The sequence below is a fragment of the Aythya marila genome, assembly GCF_965140915.1.
Source record: "Aythya marila genome assembly, chromosome: 2".
NCBI classification, from domain to species: Eukaryota; Metazoa; Chordata; class Aves; order Anseriformes; family Anatidae; genus Aythya; species Aythya marila.
In genome coordinates, this window is record NC_139043.1 from 115,078,670 (window position 1) to 115,102,880 (window position 24,211).

Below are 24,211 nucleotides of genomic sequence, written 5' to 3' on the forward strand. Positions count from 1 at the left end.
AGATTTCTCTAACCTAGGCCTTTTCTAGGCCTTGTGGGTCTGTCTTCATAATGCATATTGTGTGATTGTCTGACTCGGTACAAGCGGTTCGTCTTTACAGGCTAGATAAAACTGTTTGCTTTGTGATAACAGCTAGGTGGTTTGTTCATGGACTATAACAACTACATGTGTATTAAAACTATGCCCTAAGGAATTCGTAATGTTAAATAACGTTTCTATAACTTGTTGAGTTTTCACCACCAGGTATTCATCTATGCTTTCTTTGAAGATGATTTAAAAAAAAAAAAGTTTCAGTTCAGTTGAAAGCAGTTTTGCTTATGCTTAGTTCTATTTTGTAACTTGCTTACTGAGTTGCTTGCCTACGTTCGTTGCATGCATGTCTGTCCAGAAACAAGCAATCCTTCTGAGAGCGTTAGAAGCACAGAGTTTTTTGATCTGTTTGTTTAAGGTTGAGCTTTCCTTGATAGATTTTTTTTTTTAAAGATCTAGTCACGAATCATGTCTTACAGAAAACATGTGCTGTTTTTGTTTCATAGGTCCAATGATGCACCAGCAGCCTCCTTCCCAGCAATACAACATGCCACAAGCAGGTGGCCAGCATTACCAGGGACAGCAGCCACCCATGGGAATGATGGGCCAAGTTAACCAAGGAAATCACATGATGGGTCAGAGACAGATTCCTCCGTACAGACCACCACAGCAAGGTAGGACTTCACTTCAGTGTTCTTACATGGATTTTAAATAACCATTAAAATAATTATTTTGAATCATGTTCTTGCTTACACCAGATTTCAGTCAAATCATTGGGTGTCCAAGTTACAGACTGTTTGCATACTCTTTGTTATCTTCATAAGGGTGGTTCTTGAAGCAACGGGTTACTGGTATCACCATGAAACATGAAGATGAGTTTTTCTTTTGAATTCTTTCTGATAAAAAGCATCTAAAAACATGCATCTTGTATGCTGATGCAGAATTCTGTTTCAATATTAAAGTGAGAGGTATAGAAAAGGAACTAAGTACCTGTGTAGTTCTGAATTTGCTCAATTACAAAAAAGGAACAGTGTTGTGCAATATTGCTTTTTTGTTCTTTTTTTCCAGTCCTTTTAGAAAAGGAGTAAATTTATTTTTAACACCTTGGTGATGTTAAATGCATGTTCCTAAAATGAGCTCAGAACTGAAGTTTGATACCTATGTGCTTAATCTACTGCAGCCAAACGACTGTGTGTGTATATAGATGTATTTTTTAAGAAAAAAGTCAATCAGATTACATGTTGTCTGAGATGCAGCAATATATGGGTGGGGAGTACATCTGAGAAATATTTCTCATAGTAAAATCAGAAAATAGCAGGCTTTATAATAGAGAAAACAAGTTATTTACGTATTGACTGGTTGTGGTTTTTCAGGCCCACCACAGCAGTACTCAGGCCAGGAAGACTATTATGGGGACCAATACAGTCATGGTGGACAAGGTCCTCCAGAAGGCATGAACCAGCAATATTACCCTGATGGTAATCTCTCATAAATGTTAACTTTCCCGTTTTCTATACCTGCCCAATATTAATGTAGACAAATGCCCAAAGTTAGGGAATGGGACAGCAGTAGTAATTGAGTATCGTATCTCACATTGACAAAAGCTTCCAAATTCAGAATTGTTACTGCAGTTTTAAGGTACTGTGACTAGCTAAATACTCTGAGGAAGTTGTAAAATTAATTTGTAGTAATTTTATTTGAAACTGTAACAACAGTATTTCAAAATGAAAATTCTGTAATTGGTGTATCTAAGGAACCCTCCATGCTTTTAGCATATCTAGTATAATGGAGATTAATTAAAGCAGCTACCATAACTCTATTATAAATAAGAAAGGGGGTGATATCCTTTTATTAAGGAGTCTATTGAAATGGAAAAACTTGCTTAAAAGAAGTTTTTTCTGTAAATGTTCTATTTTTTAACTTAGCGCTTAGTTCTAATGCTGCACAAATGTATTATTGCGGCTATTGGTATGGGCCTTTAGCGTAATTTTTACAAAGGAATAAAATGGTCCCTGCCCTGAGGATCTTGTAATTGTGAATCCTCTTTCGAACTCCCCCCAGTGCTTTCAAGACAAGACCATAACTTTGAATTGCATAAATCTCTCCTACCTCATGGCATTTAGAGTTCTGAAAGCTATTGGATTGTGTTATAAGTTAGAAAAGTTGTGAATAACCTGTTTTTAGGCTGAGCAGAGGCTGGGAGAACAAAGGTGTTGACTCATGACTACTGTGAGAACCGTGTGCAACTTAATGGTATCTTACGAAGTTCAAGGAATGTGGTAGACGTTGATGTTTAAGGGGGGAAAAAAAAACACACATACAAAGCAAAGTTAAGTAATTGCCAAAGTAACTACTCATTGCAAATAGAAGGACACAAGTTAGCTGTCTGAATTTTAAGTTCTATTAAATTGACTTTAAGATGCATCAAGCTATATCTATAGAAGTTTACAGGCGTTATTTTTGGAGCTAAATGTGCAGTTATTTTACAAGTTGCATAGCTTGTAATTATTCACCTTCTGTTTTGGAACTTGTGTTACACAAGAACGTGAAATGGTTGTGATGAGTTTACCGTAGTAAGGGCAATTGGACATTACCATTGACAGCTCTGTGGCAGCACCTATGAATCCAAAAACCTATTCCTTCTAAAGATTCATTTCTAATCACTACCTCATTATTCCTCTTCAATAGAATATAAAGAGCATATGTTTTAAGGCTTGTGTTAATGGTTATGTATTTATATTAAATTCAGTCAATGAAGTATTGTAGAGTTCCAGAACTGATTACTCATTAGTTTCAAAACTGTTTTCTCCTAGACTACGTTCTTGATATAATTTTATTCCAGCTATAAACACAATTTTGGCTTGTTTTTTTGACCAGGGTAGCAATGCAATATATTTTCTGTCATCTGTAAGACACATTTGTTCTTAAAGCAACAAAGAGGTAGGGTGCTTACTGAATGTATTGGTTTCGTAATCAGAGATGCCTGTAGCATCTGAAAAGGAAGGCTCACTTGTAATGATTTCTACTCAGGATTGGAATGTAAGAGGAAAAGTTTACTTCTAAGCTTTGTAGGAATCCTGTTTGTAGGGAAAAGTTGACCTTGAGAATGTTATTTTTCTGTCACTTCAAAGTTTAATGTAGACTGTGGTTCATAACTTCATCGAGCTTTATTTGTTATATTTCACACCGCTTTTAGCATATGCTTTTGAATTGGAGATCAGCAGAACAGGTGTTAGACAAAGTATGATAATTGCTTTCTTTGTTCATTCTAATTTAATTCAGGTTATTTACATGTGAAAGGCCTAAATGCTTTCATTTTTTTTGAGTGAAAGATAAAGTACTTTTTTTTTCCCCCAACAAGGATTATCAGAAGGTTAAGACCATCCCTTGCTGTGATGTTGCTAAAACTAGTGCTTTAAGCCTTTTTTTTTTTCCTGTCACATGTTAATTCAGTATGAAAGGAAATCATATTAATAAATCTTTGGCTAATACAATTGAAAAATATTTTCCATGTATATCCAGTTGAAAACTTTTTTTCCTTTTTCTGAGAAATGAAATATTCTTAGGGTTTTCACTCAGAGGCCATTAACGTTTCTTCCTGTCTCTTGTCGAATTGATGTAGGTCATAATGATTACGGTTATCAGCAACCGTCGTATCCTGAACAAGGCTACGATAGGCCTTATGAGGATTCCTCACAACATTACTACGAAGGAGGTATCTATATACCTTCACACACATACGCACATACATTCCCTTTCCTCCCCCACCCGCAACGGGACCAAAAACTCCTGCACAACACAACTTATACCCATGCAAAGCTCTTGTAGAATACTAGTTGCTGGCTGTCTTGAAAATTGCAGGGAACTTGGAGCATTCAGAATAATTTCTTGCAAACACCTAAAATATATAACCACAATTTGCCATTTCTAACAACAGTAAAATGACTAAAACACTTTAGAGATTTTTTTAATCTCAATGGAAATTTTTATTTAAACATAAATTTGTTGGTTCAGTTGTATATCTTTTTGTGTGTGTATATATTTTGTATAATTATAGTGCTGTTAGGAAACAGCTTGCTGATCTTGTGTAGCTAGTCTGTGCTCTTGTAGCTGTCCTTAATTTTGTCTTTTTTTTTTTTTATTTTATTTAGCATAGTCATGATCTTATGACTGTGGTGTTCCAGTAAATGTAATGCTCGTTTGGCAGAGATGCTGAAAATGCTGCAGTTCAACTTTGCAAAATTGGCTTTAACTGCAGTTTGTTTGGCCGAATTCCTTCTGTTTGGTTTGAGTTTTCTTTGTTTCGTTCAGTTTTTGAAATCAATATTGCATTTTCATTTTGTTCTTGTGTTGTTGGCTGTGCATCTTAGAAGGAAAAATATTTAATGAAAGTAAGTATCTTCAGTTGTTCTCTTCTTTCTTGCAATCATCTTACAGGAAACTCACAATATGGTCAGCAGCAAGATGCATATCAAGGACCACCCCAACAGCAGGGTTATCCGCCACAACAGCAGCAATATCCAGGCCAACAAGGCTATCCTGGACAGCAGCAGGGTTATGGTAAGAGCCTGAGGATGCAGACAGTAATCGCAGGAAAGACTAATTGATCCTCATATGTTATTCTCTCCTTGTTTTACTGGGTTGAAAGGCCAAGCTTGTGCAAGAATCCTATTTCATTGGACCAAAACAAAGTGTAGAAGATAGTATCTGTTGGGAAGTAGGTCTCTTGGCAAGCTTGAATTATGTAGTTACACATAAAGCTGAACAGTGGCCAGATAATGTTTTCACAAGTGTCTGTAACTTAGGGTTCACTCTTTTGTGTCCTCTGTAGGTGAACATAGAATCCAGAGGGCACAAAGATGGCACAGAGCCACGTATACCCCTTCGCCTCTGGATTTGGCATTTAAAACAAGATTTTAAAAAACTATTTAAAAATTTCATCAAACATAAATGAATCATTCTACTAACATTCATTTCTCTACTGATGAGTACAAGAATGGCATTAGCTATGATGCTTTCTAAGAATTGGTCTTAGAAATGTTTGCACGGACAGTGCAAACCTTGCAATGTATGTCAGGAACGAGAAACCCTCTGCCACAAGTGAGACTATGTATCCTTTGGATTCAAGGAGAATCTCCCAAACAGGAAACTTAGAATAGTAGTATGGAATTTTTGTGCATTATTTTTAAAAGCTGTAAGTGAGAAAATCATACTGAAAATACTGATCTTAAGTTTTTGCTTGATTGCATATTGTAAAGCTGTACCTATTTATCGTAAAAGGTACAGAATATGAGAAGGAATCTCTGAAATCTAGTTCCATATATTCTGACTTCTAGGTTTGTGGTAGGTTTATATGCTAAGACTTCCAGCATTGTGGGTAAACATGGAATTCCATCGCTGACTACTTTGCCATGGAGATAAAATCCCATGGCATTTCCAGGGTTTGCATTAAATCCAGTTACGTTGAGTTGAGTTTTAAGGGCATACACTGAGATTTTAAAAATTCCTCCTTTGGTATGTTATACATAAATTAATAGTTCTAAAATGTTTGTATACTTAAATTCTTCTAAGCTTAACATAATAACAGACTGGAGATCTATCTAGCTTACTATTCTGAATGTCGTCAGAAAAGAAAAATTTTATTCTGAAGACTTAGGTTAAGAAATAGTAGAGGAAAGGGATAAAGATATCCATTGGAGTTACTTAGAGCATTTTTAACACAAACTTTTCAATTTTTTAAAGCAAAAATAGATATCAAAGTCCCAAATTAATAGTTTCCATTTTTATTTTATAAAATCTATCACTGAATATTTAGAATTCAACCATAAAGAATTACCATGAATAAATAAAGCTAAGTTTCATTTGTCAGATGAACACAGCACTTTTTAGGATATAGTACCCTTGCTCGATTTAATATTTAATTGCTTTCTAATTTGCAAAAATAAATCAGCATCTCAGTCATTATTATAAATCTTTAAGATTTTCGTCCCACTGTTCAAAGCTGAAACTGCATAGTTCAAGGAGACTTGAGACCTGAGGAGAATGGTAATAGGCTGTGGAGCTTTTCTTTGCTAGGTCATCTTTCTGACCATTTCATGGATCCAGAATTACTAAAAGTTACCAGGTGATGTGGTTTTGATTTTAAAGAAGGCACATGCGTGGAGTCTCAGCTCTTCAGTACTATCTGTGCCAGTTTTTAAGGCGTGGTGTTGAAAGAGCTAGTGGCACTGAAGTACTCTGTACTTCCTATCTCCCAAGGCAGGAAGGGATGAGGTTAATTTTATTTGGAATACGTCTGCTTTGCTTGATGGTAGCAACGTGCAGCTTCCCCGTGGTAGGCAGGCTGAGTCCCTGTGAACAGTGACAGTTTGTCCTGACAAAAGAGCTGCAGCTTCTTACAGCCAAAAAAGGCTGGAACCAAAGTTCTTTTCTATCCTATTCCTGGAAAGTTAAGATGACTAGAAGAGTAGGGAGTAGACGGTGCCCTTTTTTCATCCTACAATAGCATTTACCGGTTGTCACAGCTCACATTTTATGCATGTAACTCGCTTGCCTGACATCCCATTTATGATTGCCTGCTGTGGTGTGAGAACTGACTTTTTGGCAGTGCAGCACTACTGATCTCTTCAGAGTCCAAATACTAAATGCAGTTGATCATATGGCTGCTCCTGGCATTAGGAAGTCCTGAACTGGAGTAGCACACCGCAGGAGGAGAGTGTGCCCCCTAAATGGAGAGTGCCCGTGTTTATAGTTTATCCTTCTTGCCTTGTTCTTCTCTGTTCTGTGACCTCATGTGTGGGACTATGTGCACTGGGAATTAAAAATAAAAAATAAAAAAATCAATGGTTGGAGCACAGGCCATGTCAGGTAAGGTGCTTTTTTAAGGGTGAGAGGACGACTGCTGATCCCTAACGTGTTCTTAGATGGAAGACCTAGTTGCATGGTTATGACACTTAGTCCTGCTCGGTTGTAAAAATCCAATGCTTTTCCTGTTTGTTTCCTAACTACTTAAGCAATCTTTTTCTTCTTTTCATTTCCATGTTAACATTCTCCAGGCCCTTCCCAGAGTGGTCCTGGACCTCAGTATCCCAATTACCCACAAGGACAAGGCCAGCAGTATGGGGGATACAGACCCACACAGCCTGGGCCACCACAGCCACCACAGCAGAGGCCTTATGGATATGACCAGGTACTCCCTCATTCAGTCACAAAGTTATGATTCTTACACATTCCTTCGGTAACTTTAGTTTCTTGTGACACTTAAACTGACAAATGTGAGGACATGATCTCTGGTGTGTATGTGTAGTTCTCTTGGGTGTTGTTTCCAGGTGAGATATCCAGAAGCGTTTGTCTAGAGGTGTGTTTAATCATTCTTCCCTGAGTTTGCAAAGTTTAATGCGATTTGGCAAAGTGAGACCCTCCAGATAATACTCGTGGACTGTAAAAATTAAGTTGATCCATTTCATAGACTAATACGGAATGACAAATATGAACATTGAGGTTGCTAAATCTCATGCTGGATCATAACTGCGTTGCAGTAAAAATGATTTAATTGATTTTTCCACAAACAGGAATCCAGTAATCCTTGTTTCCAGTTGCAGAAGCACCTCAGGTGTACAACTTCGTGCTGTAGAGCTGTGTGAGGAGATGGCAAGCCTTTTTTGAACAGGCTTCCTCTGAGCAGTATTAGAGGGACACTAAACATGGGAATGAAGTGACCAGAAAATCAACTTTCTTTTCCATTGCTTCTAAGATAAGTTTAAAACAAATAAAAATACCCCACCAAAACACTAGGCTGGAGTTGTACTGGAGGACTCCTGGGGGGAAGAAAAACAAGAAACACAATCTGTAGTCCTAAAGTATAAAATAGATGTTATTCCTGTAGGATGTACTGAACCCTAAAAAATCAAATCCTTGCAGTATAAATAGTTCAGGAATGTCACTGAAACATACAGTATTATTTTCCCTGCCATAAATTACATTTTATTTATCTTCATTTTAAGATACAGTTGAGATTTTAGTGTTTAAAAAATAATAATAAATTCCTGATAATGTCAGTAGAAGATCAGTTGAATTTAAGAACTCTCCTTTAGAAGTTGGAGTAGCAGCAATTACCTGCATTTCTAAAGGAGAGCAGTTGGCTCCCTCTCTACAGAAATTAGAAGAGGCAAGGAGGAAGAAACAGACAAAACTCTTTTAGCGTGGTAATTCAGAGATACATTTATAATTATTGAAATGAAAATAAGATGCTCATGCACTGACCTAATAGCTTCCTCATATAAAGAATGAGCTAAACGAAAGTGCTGAGGTGGTGGCACATGTAGAGTTAAGGAATCAATTTCAGTTTGAGTTTTTTCCAGCTTTCTTTGCAATAGAAGTTGATAACCCTCTGTAGGTATGCTCTAGTCCTTCAGTTTGTGCAATCTAAGTTCTACAGGGAAACAGAATTATAAAAGACCTCTCCACACTTTTGTGCTAGCCATTCCCAGAGGAATTGCACTGCTTAAGTTCTCATCTGGTCTGAATTTTTTCTTCCCGATTGGCATAATACACTGGAAAAAACTGACACTGTAACATAAAAATGAAATTTAAAGTATTGCCATATTGTGATGGTACTTAACGTGGAATAGTGCTGAGGCTGCGCTTTGGAGAATGTTGGCTTCGTAGCACTCTCCTTGTTGCTACAAACCTTGAACCCTGTGGTGAAGGATCATGATAAGCTTGTAGCACTGATGCTTTCACCTCTGCTCTCCTCTGCAGTATGTGATGTTATCAATGATGGTAATAGTTCTGTGAAATGGATTTATGGAATAATTGATTCTAGTAGGATAAGCTTACTAATTCTTTGTGTACCTTGGTGTTTGAGCTACATATCGGTCTATTCCGTGATGCTTGACAGATGAATTTTTTAGGTATCTCTGGAAGCAGGTTAGCCTTCTAAATTGCTTGAATTTAGGTGACCTTGTCTTTTTAAGATAAGTTTTTGAAGTTTAGGGGGGAAATAATTACTGTCTTTCAGTTTCGGTGGTGTTCTGCAAATTTTATAGCAGTGTATTAAGTTTAAAGGCAAACCATTCTGATCAAATTAGATTCCTTGCTTTAAATCCATTTAATCTTGCATTAAAACGAATGATTTTTACTGAGCTGAAGCTCTATACTTAGTCAACTCAGTTTACCATTTGCTGTCATTTGTGTCCACCTCTTAACATCATAGTTTCTTTAGAAGATGATCCGATTTCAGCTTTTAATACAGTATAAGATACCTTGTGGTCTAATTATGTTTTGAATTTTCTTTTTAGGGTCAGTATGGAAATTACCAACAGTGAAAAGTATTCACATTCCGGTAGGCAATATCTATTAGCAGCCATATTGTCTTCTCAGCACTGTGGACACCTTCCTGAGATGAGAACCTCCCATTCCATCTAGTTTTTGGAAAAATCTTGTGGCTGTTTTACGGTATACAGTCTTTATGGGTTAATTGTTAAAGACTGTAGCTTCTCAGAAACTGATTTCACGTCTCTACTCTAGATGGCAATATTGGACAGAAAATATGTGACATAACAATTTGCAGTGAGTTGAGAACTGTATATCAAATAGACTGTTACAGACTGAAAGGTGCGAACAGCTTTGTATGTTTATGAAGGTTATGGGAATTTAATATTTTTTCCACAGATTTCTTTTGTAGGGGAAAAGGGGAAATGCACACTTTTTACAGCAGCAATATTTTGTATATTATGTTTTTCATGTGGTGAATATGCAAGACAGTACACTACTCGCTGGGCAGGATAAGAAATCCACAGTTAAAAATGGGTAGGGGCATAAGTGCTTGGTCGTGTAAGTCTCGAAATGGTGTACAATAAAGATAACAGTGAAAAAAGATGAAGAGCATCACACATCATTGATAGGTTCATGTACAAAGAATAAGAATCCCAGTTAACTAAATGGGAACGTCATTAAGAACGGTATAGTCTTGTGCAAAGATTAATTTTTTAAGCTTTTCGATTTTTCTGAGTGAAGCATTTTTGTAAAAATGGTTTCTAACATAGTTTGACAATTTTCTGCGACATTTTTTGGGTAACAAGATAAACATTTGGGTTGTATTTCTCAAGTGTTTTGTCACAGCTTCACATAAGCAAGCTGTAATCCCTCTTAATAATTGCAATAACAAAGAATGAGAAGTGTTAATTTTACTTGGCTTGAATATGCAAAGAACTTGAAAAAGAATATGGAGGACAGGACTGTATTGTATAAGTGTATTTTAACCTTTAGTTGAATAATTTGTATGTATCAAAATAGCCTAGAAGACTTTGTAAAACCTATCTAAACTTTCCTGAGTGGGAGTTAATATCTTTAGAAAGGGGGCATTTTGTGTGTGTATCCATTTTTCTTATTGGTTAACATGAGACCAAGGGACGTTTTACAACATCAAATATAAAACCTGTTGGTGAGGTAAATGCCAAATTTTGTTTTGAACTGCATTAATGCTTATAGTGTTGCATGTGAGATAGAGGCAGCACCTTGATCAGTAGCATAGTACACAAAAAAAAAATGGGTTTGAGACTGTCCTGCAACAGTGTATCAGATAAATGAATATTCTTTTGTGCAGGGATGTGTATTCAAGAATTCCTGGCAATGTTTATAAAGGACAAAATTGAAGACTAGCCCAGGAGTAAAATCTTATTTTTTCAGTTGGTGATCATGGTAGGGGAAAAAAAATGGTGTCCATATTATGTGTGACAATATATATGGAAGACAAGATTTTCAGTTTACTCACTTTTAAAGGGAAAACAATTTTTTCTTAAAGTGGTTTGATAGAAAATACACATCAAGATTTGAACAGATACGGCATGAGGAACGTTATTATGAATGAAATGCTTGTAGGTTCTGTGCCAATTTTCCACCACTGTGTACTTCATTGCTATTTAAAACTGTACTCCATCAATTCTAACGGAAGAATAAATTATTTGTGATTTTAATTTTCTCATTTGTTTCTTTAAATTAGATCCCTATCACTCTGATGTCTCATCTGGAGACTCTGCTGTGGGTTTTTATTTTAGAGAAGTTTGGCCAGGATAGCCAAACTGTATTTGCATTCGAGGACTTTATCAAAATTCTCTTGCCATAGCCAAGTTAATTAGAATTAACTGTTCAGTAATCATCATGTTGTGTAGGTTGTTTGTTACGAAATTCTTCCTCTGAAAATGAAGGTCCATGAGGCTATAATCAAGATGACTGAATTAGATAAATGAGTTGAGGAGGCAACAATGTGTTGAACCCAACCTGGTGTAGATACGTTATCTCATCTGAAATAAGCTCAACTGACATTAAGAAATAATTTGTCTTGCCAGCCCATCTTCTGTTGTCTTATTCTCCTTTTTAATGGAAACTAAAATTGCAATTTTAATAAGCAGAATTTCCTCCAGGGTTTCCCTCCTAGAGACTACTGCATTTTCAAGGTTTAATTGTTTTATAACGGTCCTGTTTCGTAAAACTTTTTAATTGGTGGTGACAAAAATTACCTTATTCCTCTGATACTATGCCAGCAGAGCAACTCAAGAGGAAACGGCTCCACTCAAAAGTGAGTATTCCTACCAAAATTATATATTAAAAAAGAACCAATTTTCCCTAAGCAAAAAGAAGCTGGCACGCACGACAGGAGCATGATGATGAAACAGCAAGATACAAGGTTCATTTTAGTAATTATTATTTATTAACTAAAAACCAACCAATAGCAAACTTGTGAAAAAGGTGTTATATAAAAGGTGTTACATTTTACAGAGTGTAAAAAATAAGAGCTGCATGGGAGACTGACAAAGCATATGAAGTACGTGAACAGAAATGGTACAAATTTCCAAAGAGTAAAGAAGAGTAGTTAACGAATTAAATGATTTTTAATTATTGAAGTGCTGTGACTTCTGCCATCATATTTTGCTCTTACTTTCCAGACAGTTTTGTCATCTTTTCTGCTCTGTTAAGGAGTCAGAATAGGCAAAAAATGGTGAGCTGTTTGGAATTAAATTGACTTCACCGTGTTCTAACATCTGTAAGCAAGCATGCTGTTTTATAAAGCAGAACAAGTATATCTTTCTGCAAATAGACCCTCTTTTATTTTCCTAAAATCAGTTTTAAATGTTTAAAGTAATTGAGTTTTTAAGAAAATACTGGTAAAGAAGGGCAAGAGACTTCAATGCAAAAATATCATTGTACTTGTGCAGCTCTTACCATAGAGAATGCTGGAACATATTTTCATGTCGTTTTTAAAAATAAAAAGTATCTCAGATTCCAAAAAGGTGGCAATACTTAAATTTATAAAAATGAAGAGAAATTGTTACATCAGCAAGTCCAGGTGGAATTCAGACAGAAGCCCTGAAGAAATTTAAAAAGTAAGTAGCTGATACTTCTATGCAGGCAACAGTTCCTGTAACATAAAATATGAGGTGAAGTTGCTGTATTATAAAATAACTTAAATCCTATGAAATGAACCCAGATGCACCTTCTAAAGTAAAAAGAAAACTGAATAAAGTAGTAAGTTTAAAAAAAAAAAAAAAAAAAGAAGTATAGATTTAAACATTAGTCATATAGTACTTTATATTAAAGAAATAGTATACTAGATGATAAATAAAAACAATAAAACTATCTTAATTGATTAGGATTACTTTAAGAGATTTGTAATAAAATCCAGTGGAATTACGCTTTTTACATTCACAGTTCTTGAAAATCTCTGAGAAGCTACCAAAAAGATGGAATATCCAGTAGGGTGGACTCTGGAACACTGGAAATCAGATGAAGTGGGAGGGGAGGAGAGTAGGAATAAATGTTAAATATAAAAAATGATGAAGATTGGTAACAAATTATGCCAGAGATCTGTTGGGACCACTGATTAACACTTACTAAATGAAATGGAGAAAAGAATACATGTTCAGGTATTACAGTGAAGTGGAAATGGTGCTACTTAGATTATTCAGCACCTAAAACTTTGAGGAAATGCAGCTGACCACAGCAGAACTTACTAAATGGTTATGTGTACAAATACAACATAGTAACAACGTAGTAGGTACTGGGTAGGATAATTCCAGCTTAATCATACAGAGTTAATTAAATGTCAGGAGAAGTTCTGTGGCTAGTTCAGTAAACTTCTGTTCAGTGGGTATGGGGTTTCTTTATTTCAAAAATCAGTACGTGTAAAACAATTTATGTAATAAACAGTAGATTTTGGAAGGGTGCAGACAGTACGATGAAAATGGAAGGTAACGCCTTTAAATCTGTAATAAGAAATGTTTTTTACAACGTGCACAACTGCAAACTCAATCCAGTGTATTCTTAGGGTTGGGATGTAGGATTTATAAAAAGGAAATTATATATACAAATATGTACAGTTGCATTAGATCAGATTAAATGGTTTCTTTTGAAATAATACGAAGTGTCGTGCTTCGCAGCTTTATGCAGTGAGCAGCGTGATAGAGTTTAGAAGAAATTTCTGATGGTTCCTTCTTGACAGTCAGTATTAGGTGTATACTGAGATTTTTTTTATTTTTTTTTTTTCTGAATTTTCAGAATCTTACTCTGCCAAAGCAGGTAATGGGCATCATTAGCACCAGGCTGTTGCTTTAGGTTGCAGAACTAAACCGAACTGAACCGGAGGTGCACTGCTCTGTTCAGAAAACTATTTTTTTCCCAGTTACAAGGTGTAACTGCTGGGATATAGTTAATTTTCTTCCTAGTAGCCAGTAAGGGTCTGCTTGGATTGAGGATGAGAATAATGCTGGTAACACAGCGATGTTTTAGTCGCTGCAGAGTGGCGCTTACACTAAGTCAAGGACTTCACAGCTCCTCACACCGCCCTGCCAGGAGGAGGCTGGGGGTGTGCACGGAGCTGGGAGTGGAGCTGACCCCGACTGGCCAAGGGATATCCCACAGCATATGGTGCTGTGTGAACAATAAAGTGGGGGGAGGTGGTCGGGGGGCGGCTGCTGCTCGGAGACTAGCTGGGCATCAGTTAGCTGCTGGTGAGCAATTGCATTGTGCATCACTTGTGTTTTGTTTGTTTGTTTCTCTTTAATTTTTTTAAGCTTTCCTTATATTAACTGTTGTGTTCTCACACTTTACCTTATTCTGTTCTCCATTTACAATGAGATAGAGAGTGAGTAAAAGGCTGTGTGGTGCTTAGCTGCTGGCCAGGTTAAACCACAGCATGGTGGGATATATCACGAAACTTACATGATCAATGAGGTACTTCTGTTTCAAACTTGCTGGATGCTTTCAGTCAATTCTCATAATCCTTCTGTGATAGTTTTTCAAGTTCTTGACTAATTTATCAGAATGTATGTATGTGTTTCCATGCCTGTTTTTCTATCTTGATTGCTTTACAGGAGATGTTTTCATTTACCATTCTTCACTTGGTATTAAGAAATGGTAGGTAGTTCAGTATGTAGGTGGCTTTGCATGTTCTCACATCAGGTTTCAGATGGGAAAGAGCTTGGGGATGGAAAGAAAGCTGCTAGAACACCAGTACTGTTAGTCTGAGTCCTTCAGAACACAGCATTATACTCACTTGACACTTTTTAAACAAATGGGGTAGGTGAATTGCCATATAAATGCTTTTGCATTTTGGTTCATAATTTTCATTGCGTCTGAAAGTTAATTTTACACAGCATAAATTCTAATCACCTGCTGCAGTTGGTGTTGCCAGAAGTGTGCTGGCATCTTGACGCAGGTCCATTACAGATGCATTTGTAGAAAAATGCCATTTGCTAGGGCAGGTTTGGTAGAAATACACGTTTTGCTTCCATGAAATTGTTACATCAGTTCTGTCTCCTGAAGTGTTTTTCAGCAAACTTCAGGTCAAGTGAAGAATTTTCCGTCTCCAGTAACAGCGCTGCTCATCCCAGATCCTTCAGACTTGTTCTCTGCAGGGCTACGGTATAAACAAGTGCCATCCTTCTTAGAGTTTGTCTAAATACTTGTTAATGGCCTTACTTGTTAAGGTAGTTTCTTGTCAAGCTGACATGGTGTCAGTCTCAAAGGTTAATGATCTGTGTATCCTTTTTTTTATCTTTGTTTCCCTAGCAATGGTAGAGATCATTTCAGAGCTAGCTTTTTTATATGAGCACCTACCTCACTACATCTATATGGTTGCTCCCAAGGCTCTTCTGCCATGAAATATATTACTTAAAACATTTGGGGAAAAAAGCTCTGCTAATAAATGCCAGAGTTTTTATTTTTTTAAGCCCAATGCGGGCACACATGAATATGGCAAGGTTTTCGCTGTCCTGATGCTGGTTTCATATGTATCATTTGTTTTGCTATTCATATAGGCAGTGAAGAGAAGAACACAGCAAAACTGAGGTAACTCTGTGGGTTTCTGTTGTATCCCCCAAAGTTTTTGCTGATGGCAAGTGGTTGATTTTTAGGACTGCAGATGAAAGGATGCCTGGTGGGTACCAGGAAATCCGTAACCACTACAAATACCTTGCGTGCAGGCTAACATCTCTAATGGAGCCTGGTGTTCACTGGTGCTTGTTATGATTGTTGCTATGCTGTTGCTATAAAGGCAGCACTGATATTTTATTACCGCAGAAACTTGGTTCTGCTTGTATTCCTTGCCCTTCTATTTTCCATTATTTTGTGTTTTCCTGCTCTCTGGGCAGGAGGGCAGAAAGCTAGGATCGTATGTGAGACCCACTCTGAGGAGTGAGTAAGGAACATGGAGGTGAATGAGTTCAGCTGCATTAGTTTAAGACGTGGTAGACCTGAGGTCTATGGGCCAAGCATGATGATAGTGACCTGGCAACTAAGTTTTATTGATAATCTCCCCCATTATAATTACTTTAATGACATTGGCAGCTGGTCACTATTGAACAAACACTTGGCAGTACGTCTGCACTACCACTTTGTAGCAGTCTTTGAAGTGAGCTGGTGGGCTGAAGCACCTTTTGTTGGGCTGCTTCTTTTTCCACTGACAGTTGTTGCTGGATGCTGTTGTATATGTCATGCTGGCTGGAGTGTATTTGCATCTTTGCAGCATGTGGGTCATACAACAGTAAATGTAGACTACCCTATGTTATTAGCTGTGCCTACAAATAGTATATTTAGGTGAAAAACAAGAAGATCTCTCTTTTGTTGCTGTTGCGTGCTCTCATCATGGAACCACGTTGGTCATCTTTCCAGTTTCCTTTTGTAAGGCATGATAGCTCAACTTTTGGCCATGCTCGTCTTCCAGAAGAACAGCAGGTGAGACTCACCTTGAAATTTGGCATGGATGTAAAGGTACAATTGCTGGTGGAGTTGCTGGAAAATGCCTGCAATGATAGCAGTTCTTTGTGGAGCTTCCCCCATTGATAAGATCATCTGTAGTTACTCCTTTGATACGTGTTTTGAGACCACCTTCTCTCCTGGTCTGGGAAGGCTCTGTGTAAAATTCCACATGTCTGTGTGTAAATGCAATAAATAGAGGGATATACAGAAAGATGCTCTGAGTATCATCAAAATCACAACTGTTTCTACAAAAAGATGTTTATATTTACAAGGCTTGAGTATTAATATATGCAGAACTTCTTCAGGAAGGACAAGCATATCAGTGAATTCGCCAGTGTATCAGGCATGCAGAAAATAGACCAATTGTGAATCTGTGGCAGTAATAAATGAGAAGAGAGCAAATGCTGTCATTGTGGCGAGAGCCTGCTCTAGACTTCAGACTAGATCTGCTTGAGGTGCACTGGGGCATTCTGCGACTAACCGAGCTGAATAATCTGAAATGCAGGTGTTGATGGTAATGAGGAATTGTATCTATGCAAGCATCTCTTGGGAAGTGAATGCAGCAACGTACAGGTGGGTTCTTAGGAGAGTTTTGATACGGGAGGTATGGGGAAAGCAGCCAAATGGAGAAGGTCTTCACTTGTGAGAATGAACACAGAAGAGGAATCAACGCATCTCTTGAGTTAAGAGATCATGAGGTGATAAGAGTCCGCCCTTAGAAAAGGAAAGAGAGAAGCAAGTAATTTTTTGAACAGCAGAGCCAATATTTCTCACTTTTTGCATGGTAGTGTCAATTAAATTTATGGTTGGATTCTCTGATGCTGAACAAGTGTTGAGCTCTCACTTTTTTTTCAACTAAAAAAAAATAATAAATCTATTCAGCTGTTGATGAATTGAAGTATTTATCAAATCTCTCATAGTAGGGTTGTTTTGTGACCTGCGTGGAAAAGTAATGTCTCAAAATGACCCTCTCAGCATTTGGTGAAATTTGTCAATTAGGTTGAAATTGATGGAAGTCCACTTTTCCTCAGGAAGCCTAACAAACACTAAACTTCCGCAAAGACAAATTCTGTGGTCTCAGAAGACGAAAAGGAAACACAGCATGGGGAAAAAAAGTCTACAGAAAAGAGTTCAGTAGAGTTTGCAAGTCCCTAAAGCAATTCTACTACAGGTAGAGGTACAAATCATCACTGTATGGAGGTTCAAGTGTTCATCAGTGCCTCCAAACAAAAGAGGAAGTGCCCTGAAAGGTCTAATTATTAGGATTAAGCTTAAAAGGATGCTAAAACATTGAAATAAAACCAAGGCAAGCAACAAAAAGAAATACAAGTATCCAGAGGTATTGGTAGAAGAAAAGGAAGAAGTGGTCTATTACTTCACAAGAAAACAAAAGCTTTAGGAAATGTTGCTGAGGAGTTGTCAAGCTTAGGACATTACTCCCAGACTTAGGTACATTCATTTATGCAAATACCTGATGAGGAACAATTCATTTGGTACATGTATCTTTGCTATAGTTATGGCACGTGATGAGGCTGCTAACCCCATTTTAGGATCGAAGAACTAGTAAAATAACAGCGATAATAATGATACAGTCCAGACGTGTTATCTTAGTGCCTGCACCAGACCAATTCATGGCAGGAGGAAAGGCAGTGGGCACATTAGAGGTAGGCTCTGGGTCGGGATAATTATTCCCAAAGGACCACTGGCAAGGGGTGAATGTGGAGAGAAGATGGTGGGTGGATGTCAGTGGGGAATAACTTGCATCGATCGTATTTATCAAACGTAGTGAGCCGACCGCAAGATCCATAATAGTATATTGGCTCATTACGGTACCAAACATATATCAGCTCTAACATAGATTACGCCTTTACTTTTAATCCCCACTACCGCCCAGGGAGCCACGAACTTTCAGCAAAGGATCTGATGGGAAGGGAGTAAATACAGGGTCTTGTAGAGAACCTGCCAGCTGCAGCATCCCCCTGAAATGGATGCTTTTAGAGCCCGGGAAACCTGTAGGTGAAACTCATTTGGAACATCAGTAGCTGCTGCTATTCAGCTCTACCATGACCTATTTTTAACTTCAGAAAATGTTGCTTTGCTTTAAACTTTGCCTACACAAATTTAGGATGCTACGATTCCATGGGGCCTGTACTCCTGAATGGTTTTTGACCTCGTGAAGCAGCAGCATGAAGTTCCTCATTGGTGCTGAGAAACTGTGGCTTTGTGAGAAGTGAGAATCCAAGTTGTCTACTTAATGGGCTGTTTGGAAGCACCACCCCCTCCTCTGGCTTGTTTCTCTTTTTGGTACTGAGAACCTGATGAAGTTGACTGGATGCTCAGGATGTCCATCCACCACCTTCAGCTGAGCAGGAGCTGTCTATGCTGGAGCTGCAGGCGGTGCCCGTGCTGGGGGTGGCATGGCAGTCCCTGCAAGGCACCTGAGCAGAAGTGGGCTTTCAGAGTTACTTACCCAGCCTTGACCTTGCTCACTGGTGCGTACACAAAAGGGAGCACGTCTTCTGAGGTGTGCTGAAAAAATAACTTGGCACCGCGGGTGGATCTTGCCTAAGCACAGGGACTTGGAACTGGTCCCTGGCTTGACTATGTTACACATATTTTGGTACTTCCTTGAACATCCAAAACCAGGATCAAAAGAACCATTTCTAATTTATCTACACCCTCCTGAAGTTTTTAAGAAAACCATTCCAGACATCCCTTACAGGATTCTGTTCCTAAACCTGAAGCCCGTGGTTCTCTTCAGCAGCAGCAGCTCTACTAAGCCACCGAGACCTCGTGCTTTAATTTCAGCATCCCACTCTCCAGCAAGTAGTTGAAGCTCCATAGCAAACTTGAGTACTTCAAACCCTGACAGTTAGAGCTCAGTCCTCATTCCCACATAAACACAACCATTTTGCAAACATGATCTGATATTAATTACCCCCCTGGCACCAAAAGTCAGGATTTCCTGATGCAGCCCGCTAATGTAAAATGCATTAGTGAAAATGCTGGCTCCGAGGGGTTAGGTTCTCTAAATAAACATAGCAAAGTTCTTCTTTATTCACAACTCCCAGGCTATTCTGAAAGCCTGATTTCTCCAACATGAGGGAAAAAAAAAAAAAAAGACTAAAATCATCCTTGGGTTTTTAATAGGTTATAAATGCCTTTTTTCTATTCAGTTGCAGGAACTGAATGTCAAGTTGTAGATCAATGAAACCTGACTCTTTCTTGCCTTAACATGAAGTTTGCCCAAGCTCCTCTCTGCGGTCGTGTGCTTCGTTTCCTCTCTCTAATAGCAGATGACTGAGGATCAACAGGACAGGTTTGCACCTCACACTTCTGGGCAAAGGTGGCATCGCTAAAATTTGTAGGTAAAAATGGAAACATTTGTAAGAGCTAGGGAAAGTTATTATGGGGAAAAAAAAATAATTTCTAAGGCACTGAGTTGAGAATAATTTTTCTTCCGCTACAAAAGGGAAGGTGGACTCAGATAGAATCAGTTTGCAAAGAAAGAAATGTTCAACTCTGTTAACAAAACATGGCTGTGAGGCTGATGGTTTCCATCTGAGAACGTGCTCATGTCCCCATTGGCAATACCAGCTTAAGGCATTACCACCTCCTGCCCGTACCACAGTGCCCACTGCCTTCTGGTTTGTGCCAAGACTTGAACACAACCAGGAATTCAACCTGGCTTTAGCAGGAAAAAAGGAAAATTGGGTCTGGGTTTTGTTTTGTTTTTCTTTTGAGCAAGGTAAATCCCCCAAGCCTTCACAGCACCATCCCCTGCAGTGTTGTCTTGGGCCACCTACCTGATAGCCCTAGTGAGAAGTGAGAACAGGGGATGGCAGCAGGAAGAGCTCACCCAGGACGACTGCCCTAAGCTGCCTGGTGCTGAGCTGTGGCACCTGGAGTGCCAGCAGCAAACAGCTGGGGCTGTACCAGTATGGGAGTGCGTCAGTGAGGGCTGAGATCAGTTTCCAGATGTCCTCTCCTGTCTGCCTCTGGCCATTCCATTGGATTCGTGAGCTCCTCCAAAGTCCCATGCTGTAAAATTTCCACACCAACTAATAAACACCTGTGTGAAAGGCCACAGAAGTCACAGGCCAACAGGTTGTGAGTCAGCTCAGCTTCCTTGGCTTCATTCACCATTCCCCATTCTGTGTCCATGGGGTCTTCAGAAATGAGATCCAAGATCTCTACCCTTTCCTGTTCCGTGCTTTTCCCATCTTTCTGTTCTCATGGATCAAGGAAAAGGAGAGGGCTGGAGCCCTAGTCTAGCTTTTTTTTTATATGGTGTAATGAGGCTGGAGCAGCAGTGAGGATTGTGATCTGTAAATGGCAAGCACTGTGTAACTAGATTGCCTACCTAATGCGTGCTCGGCCCTCTTCCTATTTCAGAGCAGCTAAAAATACACGCACTTGTATGATAAGATCAGATACCAATACAAGCATCTCATCCCCACCTGATTTGAAACAAATGCCTGTTTAATATTACTCCACTAGAAATAAACAAATTTGTATCTGAAATGCTGTCCAGCACATACAATAAAATGTATTCCACTAATGGTCCTGTCACATTTATAAGAAGGGTTGAAACCTGCACTAGGTTGAAAGAAAATTCAATTACAGTTTCAACAGAATACTTGTCCAGATCAAATTTTGTTTGAATCATCTAATGAGGCATACTTAATCACTGGAAAATGGCAGCATTTCTTAAACCAGTTTTCAAATGCTAGCTGTGAGCATAATGCACCTCTTAGTTTAAATAGTTCGTGTATGCCATGGTTTATGTTGGTTACAAGTTTTTCTTGATTCCAGCCAAAATGAAAACCCTTTCGGTCTTGGTATTCTGGCCTTCAAGATTCTCATTTTTAGTTCAATCATGTCCTGAAAATTTCTTTTATTTTCGTCTTGCACACCTGTGGAGGGAAGAGTGAAATGGTAGCTTCAGTCTACTCCAAAATTTGTTCTTAATCCAAAAAAAGTTTGCCATGTAAGTTTTCTGCTGGGGTCAAGATCTGGGGGAGGAGGGGAGAGAATTCTGAAATTTTGAGACTAAATACCTCTTTTCTACTCCGAGTTTTCAGAATTCATTCTTTGTCATGCAGGTCTGAAAGGTTAAAAATAACTGTGCCTCCCGAGACTTCTCCCTGGGCTGTGTTCTTCCCTGGGATTCGGCGAGCTTTTTCCACCCAAACTGGGTCAACCTCAGTGCCTAATTTTAAAATCTCTGGGATCTGATGCTTTATAAAAATCAATGAGAATTTTCCCATTATGTAATCCCAGCAGTCACATATGGTATGCCCTGGCCTGATTCTGCTGAAGCTCAATTTTTTATATTGAAGTAGTGATTACGAGTTTTAAAGAGATGTGAGCTCCTTGTGGAAAATTATGGGGAAAATTCTTCTTATGTAGAGTCTTTCCCTGTTTCTTTATTCAGAATGTTTCCTCTTTGGGCAGAAAGTACCTTTTGTATTTCGTAAAATATTACAATTTTAAAAAGGAGAATGTTTCTTGTCTGAACTTACAAAACTGTCTTTTAAGTAAAGGTTGATAAAGTAGATTATTTATTTATTTATTTATATTTGCTGCAATTGTTCTTGGGATCTCTTTTACTCTGAAAATTTAATCAGAAAAATTGGTAGTGGGGGTCATAAATATCTGTACCAATACTGTTTTTCTAGATGTTTTGTTACCAAAGTTGTTCATGCAACTAACCTGAGAGGTCTGGGAAGAGCAAAAGCTCTAAGTAATATAGGGGACCTTTATTATCAGATAAATTGATTAAACAAAAGTTAAGTTTTTTTGTATGGAAAATACTTCTGTTTCTCTGGTCTCTGCTTAGAACTCTCCTTTGCTGTGCTGCCTACAAAAATATTTGACAACTTTTTGACTGCTTGTCTGCTAAACTGGTGTCCGTCATACCCATATGCCTCTTTCTGTGCTCAGCCATTTCTGGTGCTACCTGTTTGTTCCTAGACTTAGATTGTGTATTGGAATAAGATTTTTTCTGAGCTGTGTTTGTGCAGCACCTAGCACAGTGACATCCTGATGCATGGCAGGGAACACAAGATGCTTCTGCAAAGTAAATTAACAGTATCTTAGGGATTCAGAAATGACATGAAGAATTATTCAAGATTCAGCTCCAGAAAGTAAATCACTATGTCAAAATTGTTAACGATAGCTGTGACAGGCCACTTGGTAGCAATGCATGGTTTGGAATATTATTGTAAACAATTTGACAAATACTTTAGATAATGAACAAAGTAATAAAAAATCAATGTCTGTTCTCAGATAATTTGTGAAAAGGAAAAAGGAGAATATTTATCAAACAATATTGTTTCTGCAAATAGTTCACCTTGTGATTTCAGAGGGGAAATAGGTAGGAAGAGAAAATGAGCTCAAATGAGCTCAACCAAACAAACATTGGTTTATATGTCAATATCCTTGTAAACGGCAGTGACAGAAGGGAAATACGGCTAATCTGATATGGAAACAAAGTCGTTTCTAAACTGAGTATTTTGTTGTGACTCTCCTGAACCTCACCAACCCCGTAATGAGGACAAATGCCCCAGGCTGCACACTGCTGCCTAGCAAACTCAGCTTGGGCGGTGAGGCTGTCTGAGGGCCTGGGCCATGCTGCTTCAGTCACACGTCCCAGCTCTTGTGCTCCCTCAAACACTATCCAGCACCGCCTGTTCCCTTTTGCTCTGTGTTTGTCTGTGGTAAATTACTGTTTGGGAAACAACCAGGCACGTTTCTGCATTCCAGGGGAACAGCAGTCTGGCTCGGAGCAGAGTTTCTTATGACTTCTTAAGGACAACATTAATATCATTTATAGTCATCTTAATCATTCCCTTTTGACAGAAACAAGCACAGAAGAGGGAAGCTCCTTCCAGGAGCTTGCCTCTGCCTTATTCATGGCTTCCCCCTCAAGCTGGCGGCATCTGACCCCTGCCTGGGATGGATCTAGACAGGTTTAGAAGCCCAGGAGTTATGTACTATGTACTTCTGGTAGGTTTACCCAGCTGGGCAGCTGAACTCCACCACAACTATCTCTCACTCCCCTTCCCCAAAGGAAATGGGGGAGAAAATACGATGGAAAAGGCTCAAGGGTTGAGATGATATTGTCATGGGCAAAACAGACTCAGCATAGGGAGATTAATATAATTTATTGCCTATCATGAGCACACTAGAGCAGTAAGAAACTAAAAGCAAATTAAAAACACCTTCCCCCCCCCATCCACCTTCTTCTGCCTCCTTGCCCTGAGCGGTGCTGGGGAATGGGGGCTGCGGTCAGTCCCTGACGCTTTGTCTCCACCACTCCTTCATGGTCCCTCTCTGCCCCTGCTCCCTGTGGGGTCCTTCCCACGGGATGCCGTCCTTCCCGAACTCATCCTGCGGGGGCTGCCCACAGGCAGCAGCTCTTCAAGCACTGCTCCCACATGGCTCTGTACCATGGGGTCCATCCCCCAGGAGCAAACTGCTCCAGCATGGGTCCCCCACAGGTGGCAGCTCCTGCGTGGGCTCCTCTCCATGGGCTGCTCTGGCCCGGTGCCTGCTCCTGCGGGGGCTCTCCATGGGCTGCAGCCTCCTCCAGGCCACATCCACCTGCTCCACCGGGGGCTCCTCCACCCATGGTGGGGCTGCAGCGTGGAGATCTGCTCCATGTGGGACCCATGGGCTGCAGGGGGACAGCCTGCTCCACCAGGGGCCTGGCTAAGCCCTGGCCAGCAGCAGGTCCCTTTTGGAGCCGGATGGAGCTGTCTCTGATCTCACACAGGGCAGGAGCTGGACTCTGCTCACAAGAGGCCACCCCTGCAGCCCCCCTGCTACCAAACCCTTGCCATGTAAACCCAATACAATGCCATCTCAAAACACGTGTACCAGCCCCTAGCCAAGGTGGAGGTGTGTCTGTGAGGCCTGCTGC

General features: G+C 39.2%; 1 protein-coding gene across 3 annotated transcripts in view; it reads left to right on the forward strand.

The window, feature by feature from the left end:
* SS18 (SS18 subunit of BAF chromatin remodeling complex) overlaps window positions 1-11,006 on the forward strand; it is a 38,685-nt gene extending 27,679 nt beyond the window's left edge. Inside the window, exons 6-11 of one of the 3 annotated variants that reach the window (XM_082753619.1) lie at window positions 537-704; window positions 1,404-1,508; window positions 3,653-3,745; window positions 4,468-4,590; window positions 7,086-7,219; window positions 9,330-11,006. In XM_082753619.1, the coding sequence (XP_082609745.1) occupies window positions 537-704; window positions 1,404-1,508; window positions 3,653-3,745; window positions 4,468-4,590; window positions 7,086-7,219; window positions 9,330-9,356 (650 nt within the window). In that variant the 3' untranslated portion in view covers window positions 9,357-11,006. The remainder of the gene's footprint in view (window positions 1-536; window positions 705-1,403; window positions 1,509-3,652; window positions 3,746-4,467; window positions 4,591-7,085; window positions 7,220-9,329) is intronic. The other 2 variants (XM_082753620.1, XM_082753621.1) reach the window with 2 other exon arrangements.
* Window positions 11,007-24,211: the final 13,205 nt, after the last annotated feature.